The 16616-nt window shown below is 36.7% G+C and overlaps 2 protein-coding genes and 2 pseudogenes across 2 annotated transcripts; 3 read left to right on the plus strand and 1 right to left on the minus strand.

Annotated features, from left to right (window-relative positions):
* The first annotated feature begins 2520 nt into the window (after positions 1-2520).
* Positions 2521-4815, plus strand: LOC111400235 (geranylgeranyl pyrophosphate synthase, chloroplastic-like). The gene is made up of 5 exons (XM_023027662.1): positions 2521-2581; positions 2821-2933; positions 2977-3255; positions 3604-3631; positions 4610-4815. Exons 1-5 carry the CDS (start codon positions 2521-2523, stop codon positions 4813-4815), a joined length of 687 nt encoding a protein of 228 aa, XP_022883430.1.
* Positions 4816-5109: 294 nt separating this feature from the next.
* LOC111402624 lies at positions 5110-6185 on the plus strand (annotated as a pseudogene).
* A 1209-nt stretch (positions 6186-7394) lies between these two features.
* LOC111401069 lies at positions 7395-8961 on the plus strand (annotated as a pseudogene).
* Positions 8962-9485: 524 nt separating this feature from the next.
* On the minus strand, positions 9486-10507 carry LOC111400236 (uncharacterized mitochondrial protein AtMg00810-like). The gene is made up of 3 exons (XM_023027663.1): positions 10213-10507; positions 9778-10105; positions 9486-9666 (listed from the first exon to the last, which is right to left on the minus strand). The coding sequence occupies exons 1-3, from the start codon at positions 10505-10507 to the stop codon at positions 9486-9488; spliced, it is 804 nt and encodes a 267-aa protein (XP_022883431.1).
* Positions 10508-16616: the final 6109 nt, after the last annotated feature.

Raw genomic sequence — 16616 nt, forward strand, 5'->3', positions numbered from 1 at the left:
AACTTGGTGTAATCTTTCTTCATGTGTTCCTTCCTTTTGTAAAAGAAACATTTGAATTCATTTTTAATTCCACCTTGGGGAGGTATTTTACCTTTCCATTTCCTTTTGGCTTATTTTTCGTCATTTCCTTGTATTGTCATCAAAGCACTTTCACCCATTTCATTGTCAGTCTCCCTTTTTCCTAAAAACACACATAGTCAGAAGTTCATTAATTGACCACTTATCCTTATGTGTGTTATATGATATCTTGAAGGGTCTATATTGATGTAGAAGGGTGTTCAAAATATAGTGCACAGGGAAAGACTCAAACATGAAAGTGCTTTTAATTGAGCCGTAATGTCCCTCATTTGCATGATGTGCTCACGCTCACCTCTCATAGTAGTGATCCTCATGGATGAAAACTTCATAACTAGGGTGCTGGCAAGTGATTTATCTAAAGTCTCAAACTGCTCATCAATAGCTTTCAGCAATGCCTTAACATTATTATGCTCTTCGACAGAACCACGAATACCAGCAAAAATCTTGGTCTTTATGGACGTCACACTAAGACGATTGGATCGTTCCCATCGTTCATAAAGAGCGATTTCATCTGGAGTGCTGATTGGAGTGATTTTTGGTTCGTCTTTCCTAATGGCATAATCAATATCTATCCATCCCAAATGGAGGAGAATTCTCTCCTTCTAGACTTTATAGTTATTACCATTTAATTCGGGAACATCACATTTAATATCAGAAAAATTCGCAGATTGTGAAGTTGCATAATACTTATCTTAAAATTGAGGCTTTTATTGGGTGGATTATTTTTTACCAATGTAAGTCATCCTAAAATTGAATATAATGACATAAAAATTGGCTGTGGACTAAATTTTTAATTCAAACATATTCAATTATACCTTATCATAAAATTTTCAAATCACGTTTTACCAATGTAAAATCATGTTTCAAAATATGAATATAGTGACATAGAACTTGCCTGTGGGCTAAAGTCCTACTCAATTAAATCTATGTATAAACTTTATGATAAAATTATCAAATCACATTTTACCAATGTAAAATCATGCTTCAATTCCTAATTCCTGTGGGTAATTAGGAAAGTGATTTAATAATTTATCTTAGTTGATCATATAAATATAAACAAAATCCCTGTGGGATAAAATTTACTACATTAAATATGATCAACCACAATTAATGTCTTTACTCAATATGTGATCCTATACTTTAATATATAATTTTGCATAATTAAGGATGCTGTGACTACTCCCTAATTAATTAAAATTATATGGTTCACTCGACATTAAATTAATGCACAAAATATGCTCATATAAATTGCACAAACCCATAAGCAATATAAGCACAAAAACTAAATTTTAATGTACTAAATTATTTAACTTAATATTGCATGTTTAACAAAGCGATAAAATTATACATACAAATTAACAAAATAAATAATTTTAGCACATAAAAACCAAAGCCATCTACAATAAACAGGTTCTAAACATTCAGCCACTTAGATGGCACCTGTCATCTTTTCAAAAATTAATTGCCCCAAATCTATAGTGGTTGGAATACACTGCAGGACCACACCATTTATTATTGGGTTTCAATTCTAGGCGTTGCAACCAATGATGCAGATATATATACGAAGAAATAATCCAAAAATTATAATATAATAGAATGTTTGAAAATGGTCACTGCAAGTTTGTCATGAGCAATTCGGCCTATTAATTGAAAATTTGAAACGGAGAATGAATTTGCAACCCCTTTGTGTATTATAATTGCAGTTTGGATCACTACACGTGGCACTAGCCAAAACATTTGAATCTATATTTAACAATTTGGGCCACACATGCTGGAAACTAATGGTCAAACCAAAAAATTCATTCTGCACTTGAATAATTGGCAACGAAAGAGACAGGATTGAAGGCCAAACTGCAAGTCAACACTTTCGGCCTGTCTCTTTCCAATATCCATGTTTATATATATAATAATAAAACTCATTGCAAGTCTGCAAATATGCAGTCATGTGTGCCATCTTTCAGCTTTTTTTTTTTTTTTTTTTTTTTTTTTTTTTTTTTTTTTTGAATTCTAAAAGGTCGTCTTCTTCCTCTAGCCGGGTCATTTTGACCCGGATCCGACTCCAATAAAAATTCAAGGCTTTCTATGCATTCGAGACACCAAAATTTCTGTTTTAAATCCCAAAATGTCATATCCAATTTCTCAATGATTCCTAATTTTATTTCCATCAAAACACGGATTTGAAGTCTAACCCAAAATTTCATGAACACTGTAAAATTTTTGGAATTTGCAGAGAACAAAAACGAGCAAGGCAGAGGTAAATAAGGCTCTGATACCAACTGTAAGTAATATCTTAATGATCTAAACATGCTTATATGGTCCGAAAGGGCATATAGATCAAATGCGGAATAAAATGGAACCGAAAAAATACCTCCCACCATTGCCACTGTCATACACTTTATTATCAGATTTAGGTGCTCCTAAACCTCACTCAATCTCGACTAGATGGCATATGTCTTAATCTATGGGATTGGAAGGCTTAGGGACCCAACCGGTGGAAGAAACTGTATTTGTATAGGCTCAATCCATCATAGAACCATTCTCAACCAAACGCAAACGTGGGGAGACAATTGGGGCATGATTTTGGCAATTATTCACGTCCCTAAATTGATGCAATTGGGACATGATTTTAGCAGTTATTCACGTCCCTAAAATGATGGAAAATGTGGACCACATCCAGATGCTCATCGAAGAAAAAAAACTAACATTGCCTCCTCTGAGTTGTTGATGGCAACGAATCCATAGCTATGCCATCCGCGTGCGCGTTGGAGATGGTGCACGCTGCGTGTTTGATGCACGACTACCTTTCTTGTACGGATAGTGATGATCTTCGTCGATGGAAGCCTTCAAACCACAAGGTTTTTGGTGAATATGTCATTGTATTAGCTGGCTGCGCACTAGTTACGTGTGCATGCATTTGAGCACATAGTAACCACCATAGTAGGGGTAAAATTGGAGAAAATTCTTCGTGTTATTGGTGAATTGGCTAGACTGATTGGACTAGAAGGGTTGGTAGTTGGGCAGGTGGATGATTTGGAATCTGGAGGTCAAGATCAATCTGATATGGGATTTGAAAAACTTGAGTACATTCATTTTCATAAGACTACAGCCGCGTTAGAGGCTTCTGCTATTGCGGGAGCAATGTTGGAAAAAAAATCAGTTGCAATAACGTGCATGACAGTAAAATGCAGAAATAAAACTTATCGTCCAATCGAGTCTCATGACAGCACGATACCCTAATATGAAATTGCCCATCGATAACTGCTGTGACCTCTGTGGAAAATTACTCCCAAGATACAACGATCATAAACCACTTGTACAGCAATCACGAATGTTTTTTCAGAACTCTCAATTGTATTACATAATATATGTAAAAACCCGAGTATAAAAAATTCAGAATATGAGAAAGAACATTTCGTGCAAGATGATTTTGTGTTTTTTTTGTGTGTTTTTCGCAAAACGAGACATGGGTTTATATAGGCAAACTGAATGTAATCAGAGAATAATGCAGAATCTTAATGACTGTAGGTAGTGGGTATTTTAATGACTGTGAATAGTGAGTTTCTACAAAAAATGGTCAGAAAATATTGGCTAGTTTGACCCGTTAAATAATTTTGAAAATAAATAAAATAATTTTTTTTATTTAATAGCGTGGGGAGTGACTTGAACCCTCGACGTCTCATACAAATGTCACATTTTTCACCACTTGGACATTTCATCTAATTTGATTATTTCTTTCACATTTTATATTTATAGTATAAATATATAACAAGCAATTCTAGAGGGCGCTGTTGGAAGAATTTTGTGAATAGTGACGCCGAAATAAGTATAATGATGGTGACAAAGCCGAGGCAAGAGTTGGACTCTTTGTCCTTAAGTCGAATTTGCCCCGCAACGGTGCCTACGGATTTCGGCAATCGACTCCCAAGATACAACGGCTACACTTGTGTTTGTAGCACTCCAAAATACAAGTACAACTAACCAAATGTAGGCTTATGTACTCCACAGATGAAATGAAAGAAAATCAAAATAAATGAAATGATTTTGATTTTGGATAGAAGAGAGGATGAGAGACGTTTTTGCATATCAAACTGTGAGGAATAGGACACCCAAAGGGTCCTATTTATAGACCATGAAGGGGTGTGGACGAAATGGTTGAGGCCAAACCATGCACCCTTTCCAAACAATGCACCCTTATGAAAAGGTGTCTATTCACTAATGGTTGAGGCCTTTTTCGTAATTTCTCATTCATCCGATATTGGTTTTCGAAATGCCAAATATACCCTTCAATACATGCAGAGAAATGGAAATTCTCTTTCGGGGGCGTTGCCCCCGACCCCCTACGAGGGGCGCTGCCCCCTCGACCCTCACGACCTGACCGGTCAGGTCGATCCCCGTTTGTGCGCCCCGAAGAGGCGAAGTGGCAAACAATTTTGCCTAAACGGATTGAGTCGAGCTTTTGAGTATTTGGCCGAATTCGATACGAACTTTAATCGATTTTCAATTCTCAATTTATTTAACCAATATCCAACAGGCGCATCTGATGAGGAGATTGAAAGGTTGAGTAAGTTCATTGAAAACGTTAAAGGTAGTGGGCATGTAATGGTACCTAGAAAAGAATTCACTGACGTGCCTAAGTCGCCAAAGACGTCCCCATGTGCCTTTTCCCCGAGAAAAGTTTGTATATGGATTGGAATGGAAGGGTCGATGCCACACATCCATTGCGAACCACATATATGAATGTGACACATACCTGAAATAGAAGCAGTGGGATTTCTTTATTACCTGCGTTTGATGTGTGATATTGGACTGAACTGGACCAGTCAACGAATAAACATTTCACATGTTCATGTACACAGCATGACCAGTGTATCCACAATATTTGAAACTGGCCTTCCTTTCTTTTGAACTTTGTTAAATGATTGTCCTTACTAACTATTAAAGCTGTATGAAAACTAATGGACATGGAGCATCTATACAATTAAAGCCAAGATTAGTTTCAACATGTTAAGCACATGACAAGCTGGAGCTAAAGTTTGAACTCTAATAATTCTCTCTACAGAGCCTAGAGATATTCATGAACACTTCACTTACAGGATAAAGCAAATTTTTATGTAATAATTTTGTTAGCAAGCAAGAATGAGTCTTGTGAATCCAATAGCCACTTTCGATTTCAATGCCTACATGTTTGACAAAGCAAGTTCTGTAAACATGGCTTTGGAAAATGCAGTCTTGTTGAAGGAGCCTTTGATAATTCATGTGTCCATGAGTTATTCTCTTCTTGCCGGAGGCAAAAGGGTTCGGCCTCTACTGTATATTGAGCAGTGTGTGTGCTTGTGGGTAGGGATGAATCCACTGCTATGCCTGCAGCCTGTGCTGTAGAAATGATACACACCATGTCTTTGATTCATGATGATCTTCCATGCATGGATAATGATGATTTGCGGAGAGGGAAGCCACAAATCACTAAGTGTTTGGTAAAAATGTGGCTGTTTTGGCTGGTGATGCACTTCTTTCATTTGCCTTTGAGCACATGGCAACTGCAACAAAAGGGGTGTCTTTAGATAGGATGGTGAGAATGGTAGGTGAATTGGCAAAGTGTGTTGGATCGGGAGGACTAGTGGCTAGACAGATAGTTGATATATTCTCAGAGGGATTATCTGACGTGGGATTAGAGCATTTGGAATACATTCATATACACAAAACTGCAGTTTTATTAGAGGCATCAGTGGTCCTTAGTGCCATTTCAGGTGGTGCAAATGATGAAGAAATTGTTAAGTTGAGAAAGTTTGTGCAATGGGCTCTTGTTTCAGGTGGTGGATGACATTCTTGATGTCACAAAATCTTCTCAAAAATTGGGGAAGACGGCCGAAAAAGATTTGTTGGCTGATAAAATGACCTATCCAAAGCTTCTTGGCATTGAGAAATCGAGAGAGTTGGCTGAGAAACTGAACAGGGAGGCCCGAGAACAGCTTGTTGGATTTGATCCTGAAAAGGCTGCTCCCTTGACTGCCTTGACTAATTATATTGCCTATACGAATAATTGATCTGTCATTACTGTATTTCTTTGTGGCTTCTAAAGAAAATAAAAGTTATATTCGAGTAGTCAAATATCACGGTTTATTTGTTTACAAATTGAAGATGAGTTGCAATAATATCAAAGTTCTTGAATGCAAAATCTGAATTTTACGTCTCAATCTTTCATTTTCGAGTAGTCAAATATCACAATGTGTTTGTTTACAAATGATCCAAATGGAGGGCTCACCAAATGAAGTAGGGCTTGGGGAGCAACACTCTTGGTAATAACTAAGTTTGTTTCGTCTATATAAATACAAAAGGAATCTAACTAACTATCTAAATAACCACTGCAGTTGTATGACAACTAAATGACATCTAGCGTCGATACAATTGGCACCAAGATTAGTTATACCATGTTCAGCACATGACGAGCTGGAGCTTGAGCTGAAGTTTGAACTCTAATACAGAGAAAAACAAATTGCGCACACTTTAATGTTATATCCCTCTTTGACCTTCAAAATTGGCCTCGTCACAAAATTTATGCTGGAAGTATTTTATTGGGGAAAATTATCCGAAACTCTATATATAAAATATACTATACAAAAATAAGGAAGATTAGTTTTAACTTTACAAATCAGGTAATAATGAAGATTTAGTAAATTACTTAAGATATGACTCTAGTAGTTGTATATTTTTCCCATTTTACTGCTATATAAGAAAAATAAAAGATTCAAAGTATAAATGGAATGCTTATTTTTTTGTGTGCTTTCAATCAAACTTGGAAAAAAATAATTGTTCATTCAGCTTTTCGAATTCTTCGAAGGTAATATGAATTCTTCTACTGGATATGGAATTTGAACAGTGTAGGCCAACAAAAATAAATGATAAAATTAGGTTTCGGGTTAAAATCTAGCCTAATAGTTCTTCTTTTTATGTCAAAAATGAAACTTTCTATTAATTTTTTTGGGGAAAGTTACCAAATATTTTGACTAGAAGCTACTTAAAACTTTCATAAATTGTCGGTAGAGTTTACAATTTTCAATACAGAAAAAAAAATATGAATAAAGTTGAAGTGACTGAATTGCTTGACAGAAAGGGTGATCTGACCTTCATATTTTACGCGTGGGTCTCATATGAATTAATAAATGTCAACCCCATTGTATTCGGTCATCCTCTATATCATCCCATGTGTTAGTGTAGCAAAACCCAAAGAAAATATTAGTGTCCAAAAAGTTCCGATTTTTGAAACTTCTTCAAAATGAAGACGCTATCGAGATGTTTCCGTGCATCCCATTCTTGTTCATACTCGAAATCTTCACAATTAGTTGACACTGCAATTTTTCAAATAATCCTTACTGATCTAGTGTTCAGCTAAATTCTTGGCAAATACAAGAATAAACAGTGTAATCCAGAAGGAAAGAGATGAAATTCATAGTTCCGCTAAGATTAAGTTCCAATAAATTGTTTCATCCTTTGAAGGGGAAGTTCAAATCTTTCTTGTTCCCCAATCCAGAAAATCGATTCATTTCCTATTCATCTGTTTCTAACCCAACGAAGCTTGATGGCGATCAAACTAGATTTAACCTTAGGGCCTATATGCTTCAAAAGATCAATGCTGTGAATATGGCATTAGGTGCTGTTGTTCCACTAAGAAATCCAACCAAGATCCATGAAGCAATGCCTTACTCTCTTCTCTCTGGTGGCAAACAGATCTGCCCCATAGTTTGCATTGCCTCATGTGAGCTTGCTGGTGGCAATGAATCCATAGCTATGCCATCCGCGTGCGCATTGGAGATTGTGCACGCTACGTGTTTGATGCACGACGACTTTCCTTGTATGGATAATGATGATCTTCGCCGAGGGAAGCCTTCAAACCACAAGGTTTTTGGTGAATATGTCACTGTATTAGCAGGCTGCGCGCTTATTACGCGTGCATTTGAGCACATAGCAACCACCACAGTAGGGGATAAGACCGGAGAAAATTCTTCTTGTTATTGGTGAATTGGCTAGATTGATTGGACCAGAAGGGCTGGTAGCTGGGCAGGTGGCTGATTTGGAATCTGGAAGTCAAGATCAATCTGATATGGGATTTGAAAAACTTGAGTACATTCATCTTCATAAGACTGCAGCCGCGTTAGAGGCTTCTGCCATCATAGGAGCAATTCTAGGGGGTGCGTTTGATGAGGAAATCGAAAGGTTGAGAAAGTATTCGAGATGTGCTGGATTGTTGTTTCAGGTGATGGATGATATTCTTGATGTAACCAAATCTTCTCAAGAACTGGGGAAAACAGCAGGGAAGGATTTAGTTGCTAATAAACTTCCTTATACAAAGTTGATTGGCATTGAGAAATCAAGAGAGTTTGCTGAGAAATTGAAAAGAGATGCTAAAGAATAGCTTATTGGATTTGATCCAAAAAAAAGCTGCTCCACTGATTGCCATGGCAAATTACATTGCTCACAGGCAAAAATAATTCATTTTGGAAAAATGTTGTGTGTTTAAATTTTTTTTCTATTTCCTTTTTCCATTTATCTTTCATTAAAACAATAATATTTAGTATTCGAGTACCTAAAATCGTGATGGCTATTCAAGGGCCAATTAATTGCCATTACACTGTCAGGCTTGGGTTGGCTCCATTGATTTGGAAAAGGACCCTGCACACGTGATTATTCCTCCGTTCTTAGGTAGTTTGGGATATCAGTTGCATTTGTCTGCCTTGAATAAATAAGGCATCGTTCTTGCAGGAATTTGTCCAAGTATTTGATGGCTGAGTATCATGTATTATTTGATAGTGTAATAAATACAAGTCTGGGGATTGGTACTATTTAGAGTTGTACGCAATTATGTTTTGTATGTTAGATTGTATAGAACTTCAGAAGATTAAACAAAAGGAGACGTGTGACAAAATTTGTTAGTTATTTTGTTCATTTCTATCTAGTTTTAACATGTTAAACACAAAGCTTTAGTTGGACTAAATGCAATAAATAATATAGCAAAATAGTTAAGAGGCCGTATGGAAATCCATTAGCAGGCCTTGTAACTAGCTATCTACTTGCATATGCTTGTATCAGTGAAAGTTGTAATTTCACGAAAGTAATTATTTCACCACTTATGTATACAGGGGAAGAAAGATGATGGCAACAGGCAACTATATTGCTGATAACTGATTCAAAGCATCAATTACACACTTCAAAATAATAATAATAATAATCTTCAATGTATATGATGTGTATGCCAATTTTGCTCGATAATTTCTCATTTATAGAATAGTACATGATTATATATGGAAATTATACAAGGGAATTAATCCCTGATTTTGTGTACTATACAAGGTAATAAAATAAACCAATTTGCCTAATTTCCTCTAATAACCCCCGCCCCCCCCCTCCCCCCCTTAAATTGATGATGGTAAGTCCACTAGCATCAATTTGCTCACAAGAAAATTATGACGGAGGTGAGTAAGAGATTTGGTGAAAAAGCCTGCAATCTGCTGAGTAGTGGAAACATGAGGAAGATCAATGAGTTTAGACTCATAGACATCCCGAATGTAATGACAATCAACGTTAATATGTTTGCTGTGTTAATGATACACAGGATTGACCACAATCTGAATAGCACTAGTATTGTCACCATGGGGGGGGGGGGGGGGGGGAGGTAGGATGTGATTGTGAAACACCAAGTTCTACAAGAATACCACGCAACCATACAATCTCAGAACATGCAGTGGACACAGCGCAATAACAATTTCAGTGGAGGACTTAGAGACACAGTCCTGCTTCTTACATTTCCAAGAGATGAGAGCATTGCCCAGAAAGATACACCACCCAGTAGTAGATCGACGATGATCAGGACAACCAGCCCAATCAGTATCACAGTAAGCGGTGAGCTCAAGAGGTATCCCATGAGGAAAGAACAAACCACGATGAGGAGTCCCAATAAGATAACGAACAATGCGATGAACAACGACCAAGTGATGATGACGAGGGGTGTCTATAAATCTGCTAACAGTATGAACTGCGAATAAAATATTCGGACGTGTGATAGTGAGATATATGAGACTACCTACCATCTTTCGATACAAAGTAGGGTCTGGAATAATATCCCATTCGTCTTTTCGATACTTAACATTAAGTTCCAATGGAATATCAGTTGAGGAGCATCAGATAAATCAGCTAACTTAATCAAGTCCTGAGTATACTTATGTTGATTTAAGAAGATACCATGCTTTGTTGTATGAACTTCTAAGCTAAGAAAATAAGCGAGATGACCAAAATCCTTCATATGAAAAATTGAGTGAAGATGCTGTTGAAGTTTTTGAATATGAGTGTAATAAGATCCAGAGATAATAATATCATCCACATAAACAAACAACAAGAGGATGCCAACAGGGCTTTTGTGCAAGAAGAGAAGTATCATACTGACTTTGAATGAAGAAGAAATCCAGAAGAGTGCAGCGGAACTTGTCAAACTATGCTCAAGGAGCTTGCTTAAGACCATATAGAGAGCATTTGAGTTTACATACAGAGTCAACCAAAGAGAGTGGTATACCAGATGGAAGTTTCATATAAATATCTTCTTGAAGATTTCCATGTAAGAATGCATTCTTTACATCCATTTGATATAAAGGCCAAGACTGAGAAGCAACAAGTGATAATAAGAGGCGAACAATGGTCATTTTAGCCATGAGAGCAAAAGTTTCATCATAGTCATCCCATACTCCTAATGATTACCCAAGGCAACCAACCGAGCTTTATAGCGCTCAAGAGAACCATCGAAATTAAGTTTCACTGGATATACCCATTTATTCCCAATGGGTTTCACAGTCTCTGGACATGGCATTGTATCCCAAGTTTGGTTGGCCTCAAGGGCCTCAAATTATACATTTATTGCCTGTTGCCAACACTCTTGTTCCATAGCCTGTCTATATGAGGAAAGAATGACAATCGAGTTAAGAGTAGCTAACATAGAGCTATGGGAGGGAAAATCATACCTATCTGGTGAACGAGTAACACGTGAGAAGAGCGATGAAGAGTGACAGGAGGCAAGAGATCATCTAATGAAGGATCTGATGTCATAGTTGGAGGATCAGAAAGGCTTGGAAGGACAGTCGTCTAACAAGAAGGACCGGGAACAGTGATTGGAGCTGCAGGCCTATGAGTATACACAAGACCATGCTTGTATTGAGAGAATTCTGTATGAAACTCAGGCAAGATAGAAAACACAGGAGTAGGGACAACAGCTTCTTATGACATTGCGAGAAATCCTAATACGTTGTGTCTTAGGATCTTAACAGACGTATCCTGTTTGTGTCCCACCATATCCCATAAAGGTACACTTAACAGATTGTGGTGTGAGTTTTGTTCTTTCATGTGGTTGTAAATGAACAAAACACACACATCCAAAAGGTCGTAGATGAGAATATGTAAGATGTTGACCAAAGAGCTTATAAAATGGGGAGACATTATTGAAAGTGGGAGAGGGCAACCAATTTATAAGATGTACAGCAGTAGAATAGGCTTCACACTAGAACTGAGAAGGAACAGAAGACTCGATCAAAAGAGCTCGAACCATGTCAAGAAGGTGACGGTTCTTGTGTTCTGCTACCCCATTTTGTTGAGAGGTAGAGAGGCAAGATTGTTGAGAAATAATACATTTTGTCTGTAAGAACAATTGAAACTCATTAGACATGTATTCACCTCCCGAATCAAATCTTAAGACTCAAGGAGGAAAGTTGGTTGTCAACAAAAGAAAGGAAGGCTTGAAAAGCAAAGAAAACCTCACTTTTTGCTCGGAGAAAATAAACCTATGTAAAGCGACTATAGTCATCGATAAATGTCATGACTATGAACAATATCGAAAATATGTGAAGCATGAGAACCATGAGATGGGAATGGTAGAGTCTTACTTTTAGCAAGCTTACATGAAGCACAATCAATAGAAATAGATGAAACCGAAGCAAAATTTTTATTACCAAACAAACCAGAATTTAACAAGTATTGTTGCACGTTAGAGTTGGGATGACCTAATTTTTTATGCTAATCAACAACATTAAAAGTAGCAGAATTACAAACTAAAGAAAAAGATGAAATCTGCTTCAGTGAAATAGGAAAGAGACGTCCCTCTTTAGGCCCCCTCATATCGTCCTTTTGGACACCTGATCATGCACATGACAACCAGAAGAAGAAAAAGACACATTACAATTGTTATCAACAAGTTGATCAACAGATATAAGATAAGTTAATAAACTAGGAGAGACTAAAACTTCAACAAGTCTGGGGATATATCTCCTATGGTTGAGATAGGAAGCGTGTTACCATCGGCAGTGTGTATATTGAGATTTCCAGTATATGGTCTGAGATTACTAACCAACTGAAGATTAGAAGTCATGTTATTACAAGCACCCGAGTCCAATAACTAAGAAGAGGGGGTAACTGAAGAATTACCTGAAACACCCAAGGCAGACAATGCAGAAATAACCATTTATTGGATCATCTCAAGGGAAATGGGGTTTTGGACAGGGCTAGGAGAGGATGGAACTTGAACATGGGTAGGTGGTGGTGCAGAACTGGAGGCGAACGAGACAGCAGCAACATAATTTTCCACAGTCTTACGTGGAGGACAAATTGGACATTCTTTAATGACATGTCCACGTTTCTTGCAGTAATTGCAAACCTTTCAGGGACATTGAAGAGCCATGTGACCAAACTCTTTACAACTGTAATACTGCACACTAGATGCTTGGCTTTTCCTTGAGCCACATAAGCAATAGAAATCGGTGTTACTTGATTATGCCATTGTTCTACAGCGATACGAGTGATAAGATGTTGCTCTTCTCTTAGTAATTCACCCAAACAGCCATCCAACGTTGGAATAGATTCACGATTCATAAGACTGGATTTGATGGGTTCAAATTCAGTCGCAATTTCATGAGAAATTGATCCCTCTTAATGACTTCATGTACAGCCTGGACAGCCTCCAAATCGTCGAATGAAACGGATGCATAGATAAGATTAGAAAACTCAGAGTAATATTCTTCAATGGAGCGCGAATCTTGAGAGAAATTTGCCAGTTCAAGCTCCAATTGAAGTCTTCGAGCATCGTTGTTTTGAGTGTAGATTTTCTTCAAATAGTCCCATATAGCACGGGATGACTTGTAAGGCTTGAGATTAAGAACAATCTAAGCAACAATCGATCTGATGATCCAAGCCATAATTTGAGAATCTTTCATTTTCCAGGCAAGGTATTTTTCCTTGTCTTTCTCTTGATCTGGAGGGGGAGACTCCCATCAATAAGTCCCCAAAAATCACCTTACCCTTAGCCAATAACTGAAAGTTAAAAGTCCATGTAGAATAGTTTTTCCCAGTAAAGTTAATGCAGACAGAATCACCATTTTCAGATGACATGATGAATTTCAATCAAAATTAATCAAACCAAACCCGTAGCTCAAGCCCAAATAAAATCATATTCAACCAGCAACTTGAGTCCAAATAATCGAAGCCCAAAAAATAACAACCATCCACTTAAGTTTAGCCCAACAACAGAGAAGGAAGATTGGCGACGAGATAAGCTCATGTAAAGCCCAAATCACTCGAGCTCGATGACGTAGGAAGTGTGACAAGTGATTACTGACGGTACCGGAACAACCTATGATGACCAGAACTGACCTTGAAGATGCTGAAAAATGACAGACCCAAATCCTCAGATGATACCACAATCTGCAACATTACTAGAGTGACTTCAGACACCGCGATAGATACGAGATGTGACCACATTCAACTCTGATGAACAATGGTTCAACTATGCCCACCAGCCACGTCAACCACTGTGATTCAGCCGCCAACCACAAATAGCTAGGAATTTCCAGAAACACGAAGACAATCACATGTACAAGAAAAGAATTTTAGGGCGCTGATATCATGTCAATTTTGCCAGATAATTTCTTCTTTGTATTGCCTTTAATTTATAAAATAGTACATGGTTATATATGAAAATTATAAAAGGGAATTAATCCCTGATTTTGTGCGCTATACAAGGTAATAAAATAAACTAATTTGCCCAATTTCCTCTAATAGTGTAGTGCTAATAGAAAAAGATAGCATAATTAACTTGTTTTTCTTTATTGATATTGTCTAATGATATGCATTCTCTACCAAACATGTCACTAAGGTATTGGCTATAAAATGAAATAAACATGCTTAATTTTTGATGAAATTCTAGATTACAAATAGTTCGATCAAATTTGATAGAAAACATGCCAAGAATGAAAGGAGATCTATTTAGAGAGAACTATGAGCAGTCATAGCCCAACACCAGCAGCTTCGACTAATGCAGAAGGTTAATGAGATTTTGTCATCTTCCACTTTTCTTGTAATAACTATACCAGCTTCTAAAAATCTGGTAATAGGAACAAAAAGTTTCAGTCTTGTATTCCTTTATTGTAAGGATTGGATGCGGGAAATTGACAAATAACAACAAAAACCACGCTGGGGAATAACCTTGTTTCAGCAGCGAAGTACATGCAGAGCCCTACAAGCTCTTAGCCTCTTTCCAATAGTAAAAGGAAATTGAAGATGAAACATTAGTCAGCAATTATGGAAAATACAAGATAGCAAAAATCTTTTTTAACGCATTGGACTTGCTAGATTCTATCCTAAAATGCTTTGATTGGTATCCATGGGGGTAAATCCTCAACATGCCTAGCTTTTATAAACCAAATTCAACGTGAATGCAAAAATTGACTCTTATAAGAGAGTAGTGCCGACCTTAATGGAAAACCCAATACTGTACTTTTCAACTACTTCATTTTCTTCAGCATCAAGAGTAAACCATTTCCCATCTAAGGTAAGAGGATCCTCCACTCTTCCAACGTCTATAATAAATATTTTTTTGAGCCTCATTTTTTGTGTAGAGTGTATTTTGGATTAGTAGATTGATGGAGAATATATTGTTAAAAAATAAAGAAAATTTTTAAATTTACGTGTAATATTATTTTATTAAAGAATGTATGATTGAAAAGTTCTTTAATGATTGAAAAGAAGAGAGAGATGTAATGACTCGAACTTAAAAGATTAGAACACAAGATCACATATAATTCCTCAAGAATCACGAACTCAAAAGAATTATCAGCATCAAAGAATCGATCGATTTTTTGTCTAAAAACATTGTACCCTTCTATACAAAAGAAAAGACCATAGAAACTCTAACCCTCAAAGAGTATTACGCAGCTTCTTCAATGGACCAAGACTAACCACATTGATCTTAACCCTACCTTTCTAATAGAAAGAATCACAGACCCTTTCTACACCATGATCCACTCTAAAACCTGAAATTTAGTGATTTACACCAAGAAGATAAAAGGAACATGAAGAGACCTAAAGAGAGATTTCAGAAGACTCTATCGTGAAAATTGGATGAAAAGCGAGGTACCGCAACCACTCAGGTCCAATTTATACTACCCATAATCACCATTGATTTCAAGTGGGCGACCAAACAGTTTAGAGTAGAACATGTATCATCTTATATTGGGCTTGGGCACCTTCATTTTGGGTTATCAGGCAATGGTTAATTAGTTAAATGAGTCGAGCCCATATTTTATCATTGTCCAAATGGGCTGGATCCCTTTAAAACCCCAACAAATCTTCCCTTGACGCCAATGATCAAAATGAGATTGAAGCCTTAGAAAACTAAATATCATTTCCACCAGGATCATCAGCACTAGGTTAATTGTTCTTGCACCATCACAAAATTACCTAGTATCCATTCTTAGCATTTGTAAACAGGATTTAAACTTGTTGAGAGGGAGTACCTTGGTTCCCATGTCAGCTGGATTGAATTGTGTTGGGATTTTCTCAAGTAATATAGATTCTTTTTGAATTATATCTGCAATGAAGTGCAACTTAACATCTATATGATTTTTGCATAAATAGGATTTATGCATAAATGGATGACACTTTGATTATCGGAATAAACTACTATAGGATTAACAAGTTCATTTAACTCACATAACAAAACTTTAAGCCATAAAGATTCTTTAACGACTTCAATAATAGTCACATATTCAGTTTCTATGTTGATAAGGCTACACCGGACTACAATTGAAACTTCCAACTTTTACAAGTATTATACAAAGTAAACATATAAAATGTAGTTGATTTTCTATTATCCTCATTATCAACATAATTAGAATCTACATTTCCTCTTAGGATAACTCATTCTTTACAGGATTTAAAACACAATCCTAAGTCAGAAGATCCCTTTAAGTATCTTAATAACCACCTTAAGGTAGTCCAATGTTGTGGCAATGATTGACCATATATCTACTCGAAATACTTATAGCATGGACAACATCCAGTATAGTACACACCATGGTAATTTATAACAGACCCTCGGCATTAGCATATGGAAACTTTTGCATATATTTAATATCAAATTCATCATGAGGATATTGATCCTTTCTTAGTTTAAAATGATATGCAAGAGACAAACTAACAAACTTAGATTTACGCATAGCAAAGTTAGACAACAC

Source organism: Olea europaea, chromosome 10 (assembly GCF_002742605.1).
Source record: "Olea europaea var. sylvestris chromosome 10, O_europaea_v1, whole genome shotgun sequence".
Lineage (NCBI taxonomy): Eukaryota > Viridiplantae > Streptophyta > Magnoliopsida > Lamiales > Oleaceae > Olea > Olea europaea.

Bases quoted from the DNA above. Each gene is read 5' to 3' on its own strand.
- LOC111400236 (XM_023027663.1), bottom strand. From the start codon at position 10,507: ATGATACTTCTCTTCTTGCACAAAAGCCCTGTTGGCATCCTCTTGTTG. The intron at 10,106-10,212 runs GTATCGAAAAGA...TTTTATTCGCAG, and splicing joins CCATTGGAACTTAATGTTAA to TTCATACTGTTAGCAGATTT. The intron at 9,667-9,777 runs GTAGAACTTGGT...TCATTAACACAG, and splicing joins TATGGTTGCGTGGTATTCTT to CAAACATATTAACGTTGATT.
- LOC111400235 (XM_023027662.1), top strand. From the start codon at position 2,521: ATGGCATATGTCTTAATCTATGGGATTGGAAGGCTTAGGGACCCAACC. The intron at 2,582-2,820 runs GTATTTGTATAG...ACGAATCCATAG, and splicing joins CCCAACCGGTGGAAGAAACT to CTATGCCATCCGCGTGCGCG. The intron at 3,256-3,603 runs GTAAAATGCAGA...TAATGACTGTAG, and splicing joins TTGCAATAACGTGCATGACA to GTAGTGGGTATTTTAATGAC.